Source organism: Heterodontus francisci, chromosome 24 (genome assembly GCF_036365525.1).
Source record: "Heterodontus francisci isolate sHetFra1 chromosome 24, sHetFra1.hap1, whole genome shotgun sequence".
In the NCBI taxonomy this organism is placed as follows: domain Eukaryota; kingdom Metazoa; phylum Chordata; class Chondrichthyes; order Heterodontiformes; family Heterodontidae; genus Heterodontus; species Heterodontus francisci.
Genome location: NC_090394.1, coordinates 78,961,150 through 78,979,850, shown reverse-complemented (window position 1 = coordinate 78,979,850; position 18,701 = coordinate 78,961,150). Strand labels below are relative to the sequence as shown.

General features: G+C 49.3%; 2 protein-coding genes across 2 annotated transcripts in view; both read left to right on the top strand.

The window, feature by feature from the left end:
- ccnf (cyclin F) overlaps positions 1 to 18,701 on the top strand; it is a 134,328-nt gene that overhangs the window by 18,057 nt on the left and 97,570 nt on the right. The gene's annotated exons all lie outside the window — the stretch shown is intronic.
- On the top strand, positions 6,193 to 6,546 carry LOC137383630 (transmembrane protein 100). The gene has a single exon (XM_068056785.1). It carries the CDS (start codon positions 6,193 to 6,195, stop codon positions 6,544 to 6,546), a length of 354 nt encoding a protein of 117 aa, XP_067912886.1.

The window sequence follows — 18,701 nt, the reverse complement described above, 5'->3', positions numbered from 1 at the left end:
GGAATTAAAAATTTGGGTCAGAGCCCCTGCAATCTCCACCCTTGCCTCCCACAGCATCCTGGGACACAAATCGTCCGGACCTGGAGATTTGTCCACTTTTAAGCCTTCCAAAACCTCCAATACCTCTGAAAATTTGCTTAAGAACCTCACAGTCTCTCTCTCTAAGTTCCATATCTACATCCTCATTCTCTTGGGTGAAGACAGATGTGAAGTATTCGTTGAACACCCTACCAATGTCCTCTGGCTCCACCCACAAATTTCCCCCTTGGTCCCTAACCTCTATCATGTCCCCTCTCAGCCTCCTTCGCTCCAGATAAAACAGACCGAGCCTATCCAATCTCTCTTTATAACTCAAGCTCTCCAAACCAGGCAACATCCTTGTGAATCTTTTCTGCACCCTCTCTAGCTTAATCACATCTTTCCTGTAGTGTGGCAACCAGAACTGCACACATTACTCCAAATGCGGCCTAACCAACGTTATGTACAACTGTAACATGATGTCCCAACTCTTGTACTCAATGCCTCGGCCGATGAAGGCAAGCATGCCATATGCCTTCTTCACCACCCTGTCTACCTGTGTTGCCACTTTCAGGGAACTATGTACTTGCACCCCAAGGTCTCTCTGCTCAACAACACTCCCCAGGGCCCTGCCATTCACTGTATATGTGCTGTCCTGGTTTAACTTCCCAAAATGCATCACTTCGCACTTGTCTGCATTAAATTCCATTTGCCACTCCTTTGTCCACTTTCCCAGTTGATCTATATCCTGTTGTAACCTTAGACAACCTTCTTCACTGCCCACTATACCACCAATTTTGGTGTCATCTGCAAACTTACTAATCATGCCCCCTACATTCACATCCAAGTCATTAATATATATGACAAACAACAGAGGGCCCAGTACCAATCCCTGTGGCACACCACTGGTCACCGTCCTCCAATCTGAAAAACAACCCTCCACTACCACCCTCTGTCTCCTGTCACCAAGCCAGTTTTGTATCCAATTTGCTAGCTCACCCTGGATCCCCTGTGTTCGAACCTTCTGGACCAGCCTACCATGCGGGACCTTGTCAAAGGCCTTGCTAAAGTCCATGTAGACAACATCCATCGCCCTGCCCTCGTTAATCCTCTTGGTCACCTCCTCGAAAACCTCAATCAAATTCATGAGACATGATTTCCCACGCACAAAGCCATGCTGACTATCCCTAATCAGACCTTGCCTTTCCAGATGCATATAAATCCTGTCTCTCAGAATCCCTTCCAATAACTTTCCCACCACTGATGTAAGGCTCACCGGCCTGTAGTTCCCTGGCTTATCCTTGCTGCTCTTCTTAAATATAGGCACAACATTAGCTATCCTCCAGTCTTCCGGTACCTCACCCGTGGCTAACGATGATACAAAAATCTCTGCCAGGGCCCCAGCAATCTCCTCCCTGGCTTCCCATAGCATCCTAGGATACAACTGGTCAGGCCCTGGGGATTTATCCACCTTAATGTGCTTCAATACCTCCAACACCTTTGTAATGTTGATATGCTGCAAGATATCGGTGTTCCCTCCCTTCAACTCACTAGCTTCCATGACCTTCTCCACGGTAAATACGGACAAGAAATATTCATTTAAGACCTCGCCCATTTCCCGTGGCTCCACACATAGATTACCACATTCAACGTTTGTGAGTTCCTGTCTGATGCCATCGAAATTAGCCTTCCCCCAATTTAGAGCTTCAACCTGAGGACCAGTCCTATCTTTTTCCATAACTATCTTGAAGCTAATAAAGTTATGGTCACTGGTCCCAAGGTGTTCCCCCACTGACACATCAACCACCTGCCCATCCTCATTTCCTAAGAGGAGGTCGAGTGTAGCCCCTTCTCTAGTAGGGCCATCCACATACTGCTTCAGAAAACTATCCTGGACACACTTAACAAATTCTTCCCCATCTGATCCCTTAGCACTAAGGCAGTCCCAGTCAATATTAGGGAAGGTAAAATCACCTACTATTCTTTTGGGCCTCCTTATCTCGAGAGACAATGGATACGCGCCTGGAGGTGGTCAGTGGTTTGTGAAGCAGCGCCTGGAGTGGCTATAAAGGCCAATTCTGGAGTGACAGGCTCTTCCACAGGTGCTGCAGAGAAATTTGTTTGTTGGGGCTGTTGCACAGTTGGCTCTCCCCTTGCGCTTCTGTCTTTTTTCCTGCCAACTACTAAGTCTCTTCGACTCGCCACAATTTAGCCCTGTCTTTATGGCTGCCCGCCAGCTCTGGCGAATGCTGGCAACTGACTCCCACGACTTGTGATCAATGTCACACGATGTCATGTCGCGTTTGCAGACGTCTTTATAACGGAGACATGGACGGCCGGTGGGTCTGATACCAGTGGCGAGCTCGCTGTACAATGTGTCTTTGGGGATCCTGCCATCTTCCATGCGGCTCACATGGCCAAGCCATCTCAAGCGCCGCTGACCCAGTAGTGTGTATAAGCTGGGGGTGTTGGCCGCTTCAAGGACTTCTGTGTTGGAGATATAGTCCTGCCACCTGATGCCAAGTATTCTCCGAAGGCAGCGAAGATGGAATGAATTGAGACGTCGCTCTTGGCTGACATACGTTGTCCAGGCCTCGCTGCCATAGAGCAAGGTACTGAGGACACAGGCCTGATACACTCGGACTTTTGTGTTCCGTGTCAGTGCGCCATTTTCCCACACTCTCTTGGCCAGTCTGAACATAGCAGTGGAAGCCTTACCCATGCGCTTGTTGATTTCTGCATCTAGAGACAGGTTACTGGTGATAGTTGAGCCTAGGTAGGTGAACTCTTGAACCACTTCCAGAGCGTGGTCGCCAATATTGATGGATGGAGCATTTCTGACATCCTGCCCCATGATGTTCGTTTTCTTGAGGCTGATGGTTAGGCCAAATTCATTGCAGGCAGACGCAAACCTGTCGATGAGACTCTGCAGGCATTCTTCAGTGTGAGATGTTAAAGCAGCATCGTCAGCAAAGAGGAGTTCTCTGATGAGGACTTTCCGTACTTTGGACTTCGCTCTTAGACGGGCAAGGTTGAACAACCTGCCCCCTGATCTTGTGTGGAGGAAAATTCCTTCTTCAGAGGATTTGAACGCATGTGAAAGCAGCAGGGAGAAGAAAATCCCAAAAAGTGTGGGTGTGAGAACACAGCCCTGTTTCACACCACTCAGGATAGGAAAGGGCTCTGATGAGGAGCCACCATGTTGAATTGTGCCTTTCATATTGTCATGGAATGAGGTGATGATACTTAGTAGCTTTGGTGGACATCCGATCTTTTCTAGTAGTCTGAAGAGACCACGTCTGCTGACGAGGTCAAAGGCTTTGGTGAGATCAATGAAAGCAATGTAGAGGGGCATCTGTTGTTCACGGCATTTCTCCTGTATCTGACGAAGGGAGAACAGCATGTCAATAGTCGATCTCTCTGCACGAAAGCCACACTGTGCCTCAGGGTAGACGCGCTCGGCCAGCTTCTGGAGCCTGTTCAGAGCGACTCGAGCAAAGACTTTCCCCACTATGCTGAGCAGGGAGATTCCACGGTAGTTGTTGCAGTCACCGCGGTCACCTTTGTTTTTATAGAGGGTGATGATGTTGGCATCGCGCATGTCCTGGGGTACTGCTCCCTCGTCCCAGCACAGGCATAGCAGTTCATGTAGTGCTGAGAGTATAGCAGGCTTGGCACTCTTGATTATTTCAGGGGTAATGCTGTCCTTCCCAGGGGCTTTTCCGCTGGCTAGGGAATCAATGGCATCACTGAGTTCCGATTTGGTTGGCTGTATGTCCAGCTCATCCATGACTGGTAGAGGCTGGGCTGCATTGAGGGCAGTCTCAGTGACAGCATTCTCCCTGGAGTACAGTTCTAGGTAGTGCTCAACCCAGCGGTCCATCTGTTTGCGTTGGTCAGTGATTATGTCCCCCGATTTAGATTTGAGGGGGGTGATCTTCTTGATGGTTGGCCCAAGAGCTCTCTTCATGCCATCATACATTCCTCTGATGTTTCCGGTGTCTGAGGCCAGCTGAATATGACTGCATAGGAGTTGCCTACTATTACAACCCTATAATTCCTACACCTATTTGTGATTTCCCTACATATATGCTCCTCCACTTCCCTCTGACTATTGGGGGGCCTATAGTATAATCCCATCAAAGTGATCACCCCTTTCTTATTTCTAAGTTCTACCCATATGGCCTCGCTGGACATTCCCCCCCGGGATATCCTCTCTAAGTACTGTCGTGATGTCCTCCCCAATCAATAGTGCAACTCCCCCTCCTCTCTGACCTTCACCTCTGTCACGCCAGAAGGATCGGTACCCCGGAACATTGAGCTGTCAGTCCTGCCCATCCCTCAAACACGTTTCCGTAATAGCAATAATATCACAATCCCATGTACCAATCCATGCTCTGAGTTCATCTGCCTTACCTGTAAGACTTCTTGCATTAAAATAAATGCAGTTTAGCCTACCAGACCTTACACGCACAATGTTCTGCCCCTGCCCGGCCTGCCTTCTTTCGGTCTCTTTACCACCATTGGGGAAGCTACCACCCTCACCCCCGCCTGATCATTACCCAGGTGCAGATTGACCTCATCCACAGGTTAACTAGAGATAATCCCCCAGTTACCAGTCCTGAAACTAGGTTGCACTCCAGGTGCACCCGATATAAAGGTATGGGCATACCCCACCCTCCGATACCATTCACTAACACCCTTGCATTCACTGCACTCTCTGGGGGAAAGGTCATGCCTTTTCCCAGCAGAATGGATTTGGTGGCCCCTGTATCCCTGTGTATGATGATAGGCTTGCTCACCCCACTCGAGGGGTATGGGATTACTTTTCCTTGGGATTCAAAATTTTGGTAACCTTCAGGGATTTTGCTAAATTTTCCCACACTCACAGCTGCAGTTAAAGCCAGAGTCTGCTCTGCTGTGCTTTCCATCAGGGCCCCTTCTCCTGCACTGCTCTGGTGTGCCCTGTTTAATCCCACAGGTTTTCCCAGCAATTTCCAACAGTCAGCTTGAAGATGACCTGCCTGGTTACAGTGGAAACACACAGGTCTTCGGGTCTCACTCCTGCTCTAAGTACTGTCTTTTTTGGCTGGAGAAGGGCCCCTGTGTGTCCAGCTTTCCAACTGATGAATTAATATTTCTCGTTTGGCATATAGCGTTTTCTTTCCAATACATTTAAGGCTGGGATAGATAGATTTTTGGTCTCTCAGGGAATCAAGGGATCTGGGGAATGGGCAGGAAAGTGGAATTGAAGCCCAAGATCAACCATGATCGTATTGAATGGCGGAGCAGGCTCGATGGGTCACATGGTCTACTTCTGCTCCTATTTCTTGTGTTTGTGAAATAGCTTCCACATTGTAATAGTCAGTATTTTTGACAGCTTGGCAAGCCAATTCTTGAGGGAGTTGAGAAATGAATCAGAAGTCTACCTTTGTCTCACCATCTAAGTATAGAACAGTCTGAGTGAGGTAGCGAGATCTTGCTATGTATGGTTAACACCAGTTAATACAATACAGAGTGAGTTAAGTGTGGAAAGTTGCTTTTTTTGATGTTGCAAGGAAATGAATATGTTTCATTAGGAGACTGCATTCTGTTCTTAATTTCATGTAAAAGACACCAGTTTGTAACTTGGCAATTGTATTCATCACCTTTGAGTGCTTTTCTGTCTGTTGTCCAGGATACAAGACATGAATGGCCATGGTATCCAGGGCAGAAACAAATTCTCTCAATCCTCGAGGCATGCTATCATTCAGCTAGATATTAAGCAGTATGGGTGCTCACCAGATCACAGAGAATGCATGATCCACTTACAGAATACAGACTTTCACACATATGGAGAGGAACACACACACACATACAGACAGTCACATAGTCACACAGGTAGAGTTACACATGCAAACACACAGACCGGGGGTACAGATACACAGAAAATATACACAAACACATAAGGCACGCAGACCTGCACACAGATACAGCCACAAACACAAACACACACACACATGCAGATGGATCCAGACATTCACGCAGGCTCTGACCACACCTATCGAGATGACATCAATCTATGTAGCTGCTAGTTATTATACAGAGGGGGATGTGAGCAGCCCGAGTGTGAGTTGATCAGAAGCTGTGGCTCTTGCAATCCTGTTGCTCTGTGTATGTGAATGAACCGTGACAATGATGGGCTGTAAGTCAAACCCCATGCCGTGGCGCCAGCACCAGAACTCGGGGCTGAAGGCGATGGAGCCGGTGTCGGTGCTGGAGCGGCTGGCAGTGACCACCGGAGGGACAGAGCGCTCCTGGTATCGCTGCATCTTCCCATTCGGCCTGGTGTCGCTGGTGGTGGGGATTGCGGTGACCAGCATCACCTTCTCGGTCAGGGAGAGGCGGATGGATGCCGCTAAATTGGTGTCACTGGCAGTGCTGGGCTTCAGCCTGATCCTCATCTCGGCCGCTTTGGGCTGCTGGAAGGTGCGGAGGGAGCGGCGGGAGCGAGAGGCGGCTTCCCCGCCGGGGGACAGTATCCTGTGAGACTGCAGCACTCGCAGCCGGGAACGGGGTCTGAAAGCCCGGGGAGAGGCGGAGCGGCGGCTCCGGGAGCCAGTTCCTCAATTCCGGAGTTCAGAGACTGATCCGGATCAGATGGACAAGTGTCAGAGCCAAAGTCAGGATCCGGAGCTGCGGACCGGGGTTTGCACAAATCCCGCTCCCGGGGGATTCAGCCAAATGGGAAGCGGGAATAAATCCAGAGAATGCAAAGACTCAGCAGGTCAGAGAGAGTGAGCAGAAAAACAGAGTCCATGGTTCAGGCTGGGAACCTCCCGCAGGAAGAGAAGAGAAGAGAGGCTGTGGCTGGAGAGAGACTGAGAGTCCGGGGGGGATGGAGCCGGAGCCCGGGGGCTTCATCAAGCAACAGGAACCGCTGTCCGTGTGTCTGCTGCGGACTGGCCAGGAATGGGGATTCACCTCCCCTCTCCCCTCTCCCCCTCCCCTCCCCCATCCCACCCCTCCCCTTCTCCCCCTCCCCTCCCCATTTCTCCCCCCTCCCCTCCCTCCCCATTTCTCTCCCCTCCCCTCCCCATTTCTTCCCCCTCCCCTCCCCTCCCCATTTCTTCCCCCTCCCCTCCCCATTTCTCCCCCTCCCCTCCCCATTTCTCCCCCATCCCCTCCCCATTTCTCCCCCATCCCCTCCCCATTTCACCCCCTCCCCTCCCCTTGTCTTCCCCCTCCCCTCCCCTTGTCTTCCCCCTCCCCTCCCCTTTTCTCCCCCCTCCCCTCCCCTTTTCTCCCCCCTACCCATCCCACTCTTCCCCTCCCCCTCTGCCCCTCCCCATCCCGTCCTTCCCCTCCCCCTTTCCCCTTCCCTCCCACTTCCCCCCTCCCGCTCCCACCCCCCTTCCCCCCTCCCGCTCCCCCTTCACCCCCTCCCGCTCCCCCTTCCCCCCTCCCGCTCCCCCTTCCCCCCCTCCCGCTTCCCCTTCCCCACTCCCGCTTCCCCTTCCCCCCCTCCCGCTTCCCCCTTCCCCCCTCCCGCTTCCCCCTTCCCCCCTCCCGCTTCCCCCTTCCCCCCTCCCGCTTCCCCCTTCCCCCCCTGCTTACCCCTTCCCCCGCTCCCACTCCCCCTTACTCCCCCTCCCGCTCCCCCTTCCCCCCCTCCCGCTCCTGTTCCCCTTCCCCCCTCCCACTCCCCCTTCCCTCCCCTCCCGCTTCCCCCCTTCCCCTTCCCCCCACTCCCCCTTCCCCTTCCCCCCTCCCGCTCCCCCTTCCCCCCTCCTGCTCCCCCTTCCCCCCTTCCTGCTCCCCCTTCCCTCCCCTCCTGCTCCCCCTTCCCTCCCCTCCTGCTTCCCCCTCCCGCTCCCCCTTCCCCTTCCCCCCACTCCCCCTTCCCCTTCCCCCCCCTCCCGCTCCCCCTTCCCCCCCTCCCGCTCCTTTTCCCCTTCCCCCCCTCCCGCTCCCCCTTCCCTCCCCTCCCGCTTCCCCCCTTCCCCTTCCCCCCACTCCCCCCCCCCCCGCTCCCCCTTCCCCCCTCCCGCGTCACCCCTCCTGCTCCCCCTTGCCCCCCCCACTCCCCCTTGCCCCCCCTCCCGCTCCCCCCCACCCGCTCCCTCTTCCCCCCACGCTCCCCCTTGCCCCCCACCCGCTCCCCGTTCCTCCCGCTCCCCTTGCCCCCCCTCCCGCTCCCCCTTGCCCCCCCTCCCGCTCCCCCTTGCCCCCCCCACCCGCTCCCCCTTCCCCCCCTCCCGCTCCCCCTTGCCCCCCTTCCCGCTCCCCTTGCCCCCCCTCCCACTCCCCCTTGCCCCCCCCACCCGCTCCCCCTTCCCCCCCTCCCGCTCCCCCTTGCCCCCCTTCCCGCTCCCCCTTGCTCCCGCTCCCCCTTCCCCCCCTCCCGCTCCCTCTACGCCCCCCGCTCCCCCTTCCTCCCCCCTGCTCCCCCTTCCCCCCCCTCCCGCTCCCCCTTCCCCCCATCCACTCCCTCCCTCAACCCCCTCCCTCAATGCCCTCCCTCTCCTTCCTCCCTCCCTCCCTCTTCTCCCTCTTCTTCCTCCCTCCCTCCCTCTTCTTCCTCACTCCCTCCCTCTTCTTCCTCACTCCCTCCCTCTTCTTCCTCCCTCCCTCCCTCTTCTTCCTCCCTCCCTCCCTCTTCTTCCTCCCTCCCTCCCTCTTCTTCCTCCCTCCCTCTTCTTCCTCCCTCCCTCTCCTTCCTCACCATCCTCCCTCTCCTTCCTCACCATCCTCCCTCTCCTTCCTCACCATCCTTCCTCTCCTTCCTCACCATCCTTCCTCTCCTTCCTCACCATCCTCCCTCTCCTTCCTCACCATCCTCCCTCTCCTTCCTCACCTCACCTCACCTCCCTCCCTTCACCTCCCTCCCCTCCCCTCACCTCCCTCCCCTCCCCTCACCTCCCCCCCTCCCCTCACCTCACCTCCCCCCATCACCTCCGTCCCCTCACCTCCCTCCCCTCCCTCTCCTCACCTCCCTCTCTTCGCCTCCCTTCCTCCCCTTGCCTCCCTTCCTCCCCTCGCCTCCCTTCCTCTCCTCGCCTCTCTCCCTCCCTCTCCTCACCTCACCTCTCTCCTTCCCTCCCTCTTCTCACCTCTCTCCCTCTCCTCACCTCCATCCCTCCCTCCTTCTCCTCACCTCCCTCACTCCCTCTCCTCACCTCCCTCCCTCCCTCTCCTCACCTCCCTCCCTCTCCTCTACATCTCTTTTTCCTATTCCCTCTCACTTTCTCTCTAACTCCCTCTTTCTCTACATCTCCCTCTGTGTGTGTGCCTCTCTCTCTCTTTCTGAATAGCCGCAGGAATTCAAACCTAATGTTTATTTTTGTGGCCGCAATCAAGTCCTGCAACGGGCTTTAAACTCGCTGTTTATTAATCAACAGGGAGACATTTGAAAATGTGCAATCCAAAGGGAATTTGGGAGAATGAGTCGGACCCACTGCCAATGAACCCTTGGCTTCAATACAGGAGTGGGATTTTTTAATGAAGAAGGGGTCAATAGAGATTCTGGTGATCTGCTGGGAATGGGAGGGGCGTCTTTGAATTGGTCAGGGATGTGATACCTTTCTCCCCCCCGCCACCCCCCACAGTCAAGTTGCCTGTTAAGATTCACAGAGGAGTACAGGACTTCGCGTGAGGCCATACAGGGGCTGCTGGTGCTGCCCTGCACATCCCATCCTGGCTGGAGTCAGAACCTGGTGGTGATCCGCATCAACTGAAAGAAAGTCTATTTTTTTAAAAAGTTTCAGTCGGAGATTTCACCTGATTTCAGAGCTTGTTGATTTCAATCAGATCATCGACACTGAATACGATCAAATAGAGATCAGCTCTGTGAGCTTTCAATTTTTCAGGAAGGCTGGATTATTATGGGTTTGTTTGGTATGGTAGAGTTTGCTGCCACACCAACCATCTTCCCTCAATCTCTGTGTTAGCGTTGTACTGGGAGGACAGTATCAGGCATCATCCCCCCGCAGTTGAATAGCTTGCTGGTTGAATGACTTAAACATGAGGACTGGCCCTTTGGTTGAAGTGCTCGAGTGGCTACTGAAGAGTGAAAGCTTCAGTTCTGGAGAAGGAATTTGAGTTCGTCAAATCCAACCTTATGCGAAGATCACATTCAACAGCAATACGACTTAGCCCAAAATCTGGAATAGTGTTGATGGGCTGAATAACAGACTGACTTGTTCAAAAAGATGTAAGTTCACAGTCTGTGTGTGACAGACAGGCCATGAGCAAGGACTTCTGACCTAATGATGTTAGACACATGGCACTGCTAAATATGATAATATTTTCCATGTGCCTATAATGTGTTTTAGATAGAATTTCCCTGTGAGCCACTGCACCCTGTTTCCTGTTAATCACCTGACAAAGAAACCCAGTATCCTAATGTGCATATGGCAATTCCCAGCACAGAGGGTCTCTGCACTGCCCCAGTGTGCAGACATTGCAATTTCTAACTTATAATAAATACATGTTGAAGATCAGAAACCTGATCTGATGGTTCACTGCCCATGTTATTTATCACAGCCTGTCAGGACCTCCAGTGGCCTGTGACTCATTTTCATGAATATTATCCTCTGTTGTTATGATTTGTTTTAAAAAAGACAGTTCTGCTTCCTGTGAAATCTCAAATTATGTATTTTACAGATACAATGACCAAATCAAAGGATTGCGACCCATCTGGTTGTGAAATAATGCTACAGATAGTAGCCTAAGAATACCTCTAGCAGAGGTATTGATCTGTCTCGGTACTCCTGTAGTTAAACCTGTAGTCCTTGTAGTGATAAGTAGCTCTTCAAGGTTATCTTGAAGGGAAATACAACATTGTCTAAACCTGCCTGGACAGCAGAAAGGTCGATTACAGGGACCTGGGTCTCTTGTGGCCTCGAGATTTTCTATGTTTGAAATGAATAGGTTCACACCTGCACTATCAATCTACAACATCATTTCAAGGCCTTGGTCTCCCAAACCATCCTTTCACATCATCAATACGTCATTCACAGTGCTGTATTTATCTGTTTTATTAATGCAGAATCACCCAAACTACCATCTCTGTATATTGGGACTGGTTGGAAATTAACTGATTGGAGTGCAAAGGAAATGACTGGGAAAAAAATTTAATGTCAAAGAAGCACGGGCTCAGTCAGCTTATTCTGATTCAAAGACCTGCCACACTGAAAGGCATCACAGCCCTTGTCAGGGGAATGACTGATGTCCAAGAAGCCTAGTCTGTTGCCAACAGCAATGTCGCAGTGAGTAATGTCTATGCTGATGGCAGATTGCAATCAATGCGTACCTGAAGAGTTTTACAAATACTTGTTGGATATGATGAAGATGCAGTGTTAAACGGTACAGCAAGCAAAGTTATTAAAAACCATTTACAATGAGCCTCCATCCTGCACGCTGTCATGTGTGTGGTGTTGGTGGGGGGCTGCTTTAAATCTGTTCTGCAAACCTCAAATTCCTGGTGATGCAGCCCATTAAAATGGAACAACTTCCTTTGTAAGTCATTTAGTATATAACCCAGTAAACTTTACAATTCACATTCTCCCCAGGAGCACAGTGAGGAGTTAGTTTTGTGTGTGTTTCGCTGCAATTGCTGTACAACAATCAGTCTGAAGGAAATCATTATTTCATGTTAACTACTTGGTTCATTTCGGATTTGACAAACATCTTGGCAGTACTTTTTCCGCTGGATGATGTACAGGAAGCAACCAGTTTCCAAAGTCATGATATTCCATGGAATGTCTCTCTCTCTTTCTCTCTTGACCTGAGCAGGATATAACCCAGCAACCAACAAACACCCTGTGACTGCAATTAGTTGACGTGGTGAGCACAAAAACACAAGAATGTTTAAAAGGTCAATAGAACCAAAAGCCTGTGCTTTTTCGAAGTCAACCCAACCTACCCACCTTCTCAACATATCCCTCAACCCCACCAGCCCTCTCATCGTATCCCCTTGGCTGTTTATTTCTGTGGAACCCTGACTGTCTATTTACCTCGTGTTGAGCATGGCTCTGCAGTGACCAGGCAGCAGGGAATGAGAAACCTGTGTATTGTGGCTATAGCACATTAAGGAACAGACTGGCACAGGACAAGGCCTGCTAAATGCTTGCATCCCAGTAGCTGCACTGGCAGAGAGTCTAGCCAGAGAGCTGTGACTGGTGCTGTCTCTTTATCCTAGAAAATCAAACCAAATCCCGATAAAGGCACCTGCTTGGCGGGGGGGGTGCTATCATTATTACCACTGGGCTCTGAACCTATGTGGTTTAAACACTTTAAATCAAACATTCGTTTGGTAGTACAGAACTTGAGTATTGCTGAAAATAGAGACATGTTGTCGAAGCTTTTCGTATTGCAATCATCAGGACAATCTGAAAGAATACCAGTGTAAGGGAAAGCAACAATTTTATACTATATGAGAAGAAGAGTGCTGATTAGTTGGCAAGTGAATTCTGATTGGTAGAGGTGTTGCCATGGAGAATGCACCAGTTAATGGTGACTGACAATTAACTGCCAAGCTTTGTTTGAAATTTAAACCACGCAGCTTGACTCTGATTGGTCAAGGCATTGCCCTGAGGAATGAACCAGCGAATGGCTGTCACTTATTTTGTTCAGCTGAAACGGACACAATGTGTGTACCTTCCGCTGTTCGCAACGGGCAAGATACAGGCCGTACCCATCAGTCCATGCTTGCGAAATTCTATACACACTGTCCAACAATAGATATGATTCCGCGATTGGACAACATTTGCTAAATAATCCTCAGTGTGCTAAAAATGACACTGACAACCAATTTAAGATTGTCAGTCATGCTTGCGTGAACCGGAAGCTACATATATCAATACACAGGGCCCTATTCCTTGCAAACAGAAAGAACATGTACACATGTCTCTATTTTCAGCAATACTTAAATCAAATATTTAAACTGGTTTTCACCTTGCTCTCTGTCTCATGTAGTCTCTGAAAATAATATTGTCTACATTGTAGGTATTGAAAGATGTATATTATAAGGGGAGGGGGGTCGGTTAGCTCAGTTGGCTAGAGTGTGATGCAGAAACAACACAATTTCAATCCGTATACTGGCTGTGGTAGTTCATGGAGGCCTGCCTCCTCACATTGCCCCATGGTCAAGGAGTGGTGCCCCTCAAGCTATTACCAACTGTCTCTCTAATGGAGAGAGAGAGATACCTCTGGTCCTTTGGGACTCTGGCTAGAACAACATATTATAAGAACCTAGGGAGTGTGTTTGACCACAACTGTCTCTTTGCTGACACTGGGTTCTGAATTAATTAAATCAATGCAATTTTGTACAAAATTTTACTGTTTGCTTTGTGGAATGTGCTTAAAGCTGCTGTGAATTTCATCAGCAATCAGGGCTGATGGATTTGCACTTTGATAGTTCCCTGAATCTCACAGGAAATGTGTAAGTGTTACAGAAATTTCTCTTGAACGAAGCTTTAACCTTGTGACATTTTAAAACCATGTCATTAATTCCCACATTTCCCGAGATGTGGTATATTTTTGTACTTTATTTCATATACATATTCTTCAAATAAGTACTTTGGTAAACTGTGACGAAATCCACTGAAAAGCGTAGAGAATGTCTTTGTGCTGAATGTTCTTGTGTGATATCACTTGGAATAAAAATTACTTTCACTGAACATTATGTTGGTTTGCTATTTCTTACAGGACAACTGAATCATATTTTAATTAGAGCAAACTAACCTACTGTACTTAACAGCCTCACCGACTGTAATTAACATCCACAGTACAAATACCCCTGGTATTGATGTTGTTACAAATGCCTCCTGTATTACATTCCCTATTTTTTTTAAATTACGCCTCTGGGAAGTGCTTTGGGACATTTATCTACATTAGAGGTGATATTTGCATGTATGCCTTTGAATGCATTCATATAGTTTCCTCTTTTGTTGCCAATCCCTACACGTACTGGCTGACTTCCTAGTTCTCTCCGTATCCTATCCTTTCCTCAATGTGCACACCTCACCTAATACTTGTGAGAAGCATTGCTATCCACTTTTCATAGCGATGATTTTCCAATAGCTCCAGCCTCTCTTGGTCTTCACATTCTGCTTCTCTGATATCCCACCTACCATTCCTGCCTTCTAGTCAAATTGCTCTTCTGGATCACAGTCTGTATTTAGCTCAAAGCCATAGAAATCTGTTTAATGCAGTAACCTTTCTCACCTCACTGCTCTCCTGAAAGAAAGAAAAAGTACGAATAGCCTTCTAACCTCTTTAGAATAGCCCAAAGCACTTCACAATTAATTACTTTTGATGAATAATTATGTAGGCAAATGCAGCAGCTAATTTGCACATACCAAGATTCCACAGACAGCACACGAGACAAATAACTGGTTTTGGTCGAAGGATAAACATTGGTCAGGACACCAGGAGAACTCCCCGCACTTCAAGCAAAATAGGCTATGGAATATCTTATATCCACCCAAACAAGCAGATGGGCCTCAATTCATCTGGAAATGGTACCTCTCCCAATGCACTTCTCTCTTGTGTGTCAATCTAGATTATTGATGACACAAAACTTGGAAATCTTGTGAACTGTGAGGAGGATAGTGATAAACTTCAAGAGGGCACAGACTGGCTGGTGGAAGGGGCAGACATGTGGCAGATGAAATTTAATACAGAGAACTGTGATGTGATACATTTTAGGAGGAAGAACAAGGAGAAGCAATACAAAATAAAGAATACAATTCTAAAGGGAGTGCAAGAGCAGAGGGACCTGGGGGTATATGTGCACACGTCACTGAAGGTGGCAGGGCAAGTTGAGAAAGTGGTTAATGAGGCATATGGGATCCTGGGCTTTATAAATAGAGGCATAGAGTACAAAAGCAAGGAGGTTATGATGAACTTTTATAAAACATTTGTTCCGCCTCAACTGGAGTATTGTGTCCAATTCTGGGCATCACACTTTAGGAAGATGTGAAGGCATTAGAGAGGATGTACAAAAAATTGGTTCCAGGGATGAGGGACTTCAGTTATCGTGTATAGATTGGAGAAGCTAGGATTGTTCTCCTTAGAGAAGAGAAGGTAGAGAGGTAATTTGATAGAGGTGTTCAAAATAATGAGGAGTCTGGACAGAGTAGATAGGGAGAAACCGTTCCCATTGGCGGAAGGATCGAGAACCAGAGGACACTGATTTAAGATGATTGGCAAAAGAGTCAAAGGCAGTATGTGGTTAGGATCTTAACGATGGGGGAGCCCAGCACATCAATACAAAAGACAAGGCCAAAGCAGTTGCATCCATCTTCAGCCAGAAATGCCAAGTGGATGATCCATCTCGGCCTCCTGAGGGTCCCAGCAACACAGATGCCAGTCTTCAGCCAATCCAATTCACTCCACGTGATATCAAGAAACGGCTGAAGGCACTGGATACTGCAAAGGGCCCTGACAATATTCTGGCAATAGTACTGAAGACTTGTGCTCCAGAACTAGCTGAGCCCTTAGCAAAGCTGTTCCAGTACAGCTACAACACTGGCATCTACCTGCATTGTGGAAAATTGTCCAAATATGTCCTGTACACAAAAAGCAGGACAAGTCCAACCCAGCCGATCACTGCCCTATCAGTCTACTCTCGATCATCAGCAAAGTGATGGAAGGGGTTGCCAACAGTGCTATCAAGCAGCACTTGCTTAGCAATAACCTGCTCAGTGACGCTCAGTTTGGGTTCTGCCAGGGCCACTCAGCTCCTGACCTCATTACAGCCTTGGTTCAAACATGGACAAAAGAGCTGAACTCAAGAGGTGAGGTGAGAGTGACTGCCCTTGACATCAAGGCAGCATTTGACCGAGTGTGGCATCAAGGAGCCCTAGCAAAACTGGTCAATGGGAATCAGGGGGAAAACTCTCCGCTAGTTGGAGTCATACCTAGCACAAAGGAAGATGGTTGTGGTTCTTGGGGGTCAGTCATCTCAGTCTCAGGACATCACTGCAGGAGTTCCTCAGGGTAGTGTCCTAGGGCCTATCATCTTCAGCTGCTTCATCAATGACCTTCCCTCCATCATAAGGTCAGAACTGGGGATATTCGCTGATGATCGCACAATGTTCAGCACCATTCATGACTCCTCAGATACTGAAGCAGCCCATGTCCATATGCAGCAAGACCTGGACAATATACAGGCTTGGGCTGATAAGTGGCAAGTAACATTAGCACCACACAAGTGCCAGGCAATGACCATCTCCAACAAGAGAGAATCGAACCATCTCCCCTTGCTGTTCAACGGCATTACCATCGCTGAATCCCCCACTAACAACATCCTGGGGGCCACCATTGACCAGAAACTGAACTCTAGTAGACATATAAATACCATGGCTACAATAGCAGGTCAGAGGCTAGGAATCCTGTGACGAGTAACTCACCTCCTAACTCCCAAAAACCTGTCCACCATCTACAAGGCACAAATCAGGAGTGTGATGGAATACTCTCCAGTTGCCTGGATGGGTGCTGCTCCAACAACACTCAAGCAGCTTGACACCATCCAGGACAAAGCAGGCTGCTTAATTGGCACCCCATCCACCACCCTCAACATTCACTCCCTCCGCCACAGCCGTAGAATGGCAGCAGTGTGTGCCATCTACAAGATGCACTGCAGCAATTCGCCAAGGCTCCTTCGACAGCACCTTCCAAACCTGTGACCTCTACCAACTAGAAGGACAAGGGCAGCAGATGCAGGGAAACATCCAAGCCACATACCATCCTGTCTTGGAACTATATCACCGTTCCTTCACTGTCACTGTCACTGGGGGTAAAAATCCTGAAATTCCCTTCCGAACCGCACTGTGGATGTATCTACCCCGCATGGACTGCAGCGGTTCAAGAAGGCAGCTCACCACCACCTTCTCAAGGGCAATTAGGGATGGGCAATAAATGCTGGTCTAGTCAGCGACGCCCACATCCCCTGAACAAATAAAAAAAAATCTGGATGCATTGCCTGAGAGTGTGGTGGAGGCAGATTCAATTCTGGCTTTCAAAAAGGAATTGGATAATTTTCTGAAGAGAAAAATTTCTCAGGGCTACGGGGAAAAGGTGAGTTTGTGGGACTAGCTGAGTTGCTCTTGCAGCAAGCCGGCACGGATTCAATGGGCTGAACAGCCTCCTTCTGTGCTGTAACCATTCTATGATTCTATTAATCACAATTCATTTAAACTAATGTTATAATGATGGTAGTTGTTCATCCTTAAAAGGAGGTCTTTCCCTTGTGGTCAGTTGAGAGTTCGACAGGCTCAGAATGCCCACATTGCACCGAAGGAGCAAACTACAGAGAAGTCTGTAAAGAGCACACGCACTGCTACTCCATAGGGGCATATCCCACTTCCCTGAAACCACGATTGGAGGAGGCAATGTTTAGGGACCACAAAGCTGAGCAGAAATATTTGCTGAAGTTAAACCAGCTAATCACCAACACAGAGCCAGGGTAATTTTCTGCTGCTTGTTCTGCCAGGGCTGTCTTGATGATTGGGTCACTGATTCAACCAGCGTCTGGTTATTTGTCTACCTTTCCAGCACCTTTCCAGGTGAGGTCCCAGAGGACTGGAGAATAGCCAATGTTGTTCCTTTGTTTAAGAAGGGTGGTAAGGATAATCCAGGAAATTATAGGCCGGTGAGTTTTACGTCAGTGGTAGGGAAACTATTAGAGAGGATTATTCGGGACAAGATTTACTCCCATTTGGAAACAAACGAACTTATTAGCGAGAGGCAGCATGGTTTTGTGCTGGGGAGGTCATGTCTCACTAATTTGATTGAGTTTTTTGAGTAAGTGACTAAGATGATTGATGAAGGAAGGGCAGTGGATGTTGTCTATATGGACTTCAGTAAAGCCTTTGACAAGGCCCCTCATGGCAGAATGGTACAAAAGGTGAAGTCACACGGGATCAGAGATGAGCTGGCAAGATGGATACAGAACTGGCTCGGTCATAGAAGACAGAGGGTAGCAGTGGATGGGTGTTTTTCTGAATGGAGGGCTGTGACTAGTGGTGTTCCGCAGGGATCAGTGCTGGGACCTTTGCTGTTTTTAGTATATATAAATGATTTGGAGGAAAATGTAGCTGGTCTGATTAGTAAGTTTGCGGACGACACAAAGGTTGGTGGAGTTGCGGATAATGATGAGGATTGTCAGAGGATACAGCAGGATATAGATCGGTTGGAGACTTGGGCGGAGAAATGGCAGATGGAGTTTAATCCGGACAAATGTGAGGTAATGCATTTTGGAAGGTCTAATGCAGGTGGGAAGTATACAGTAAATGGCAGAACCCTTAGGAGTATTGACAGGCAGAGAGATCTGGGCGTACAGGTCCACAGGTCACTGAAAGTGGCAACGCAGGTGGATAAGGTAGTCAAGAAGGCATACGGCATGCTTGCCTTCATCGGTCGGGGCATAGAGTATAAAAATTGGCAAGTCATGTTGCAGCTGTACAGAACTTTAGTTGGGCCACACTTAGAATATTGCGTGCAATTCTGGTCGCCACACTACCAGAAGGACGTGGAGGCTTTGGAGAGGGTACAGAAGAGGTTTACCAGGATGTTGCCTGGTCTGAAGGGCATTAGCAATGAGGAGAGGTTGGAAAAACACGGATTGTTTTCAATGGAACGACGGAGGTAGAGGGGTAGGTAGAGGGGCGACATGATAGAGGTTTACAAAGTTATGA

What these genes read in the sequence shown, in the direction of transcription:
- LOC137383630 (XM_068056785.1), top strand. Translation starts at nt 6,193, where the DNA reads ATGATGGGCTGTAAGTCAAACCCCATGCCGTGGCGCCAGCACCAGAAC.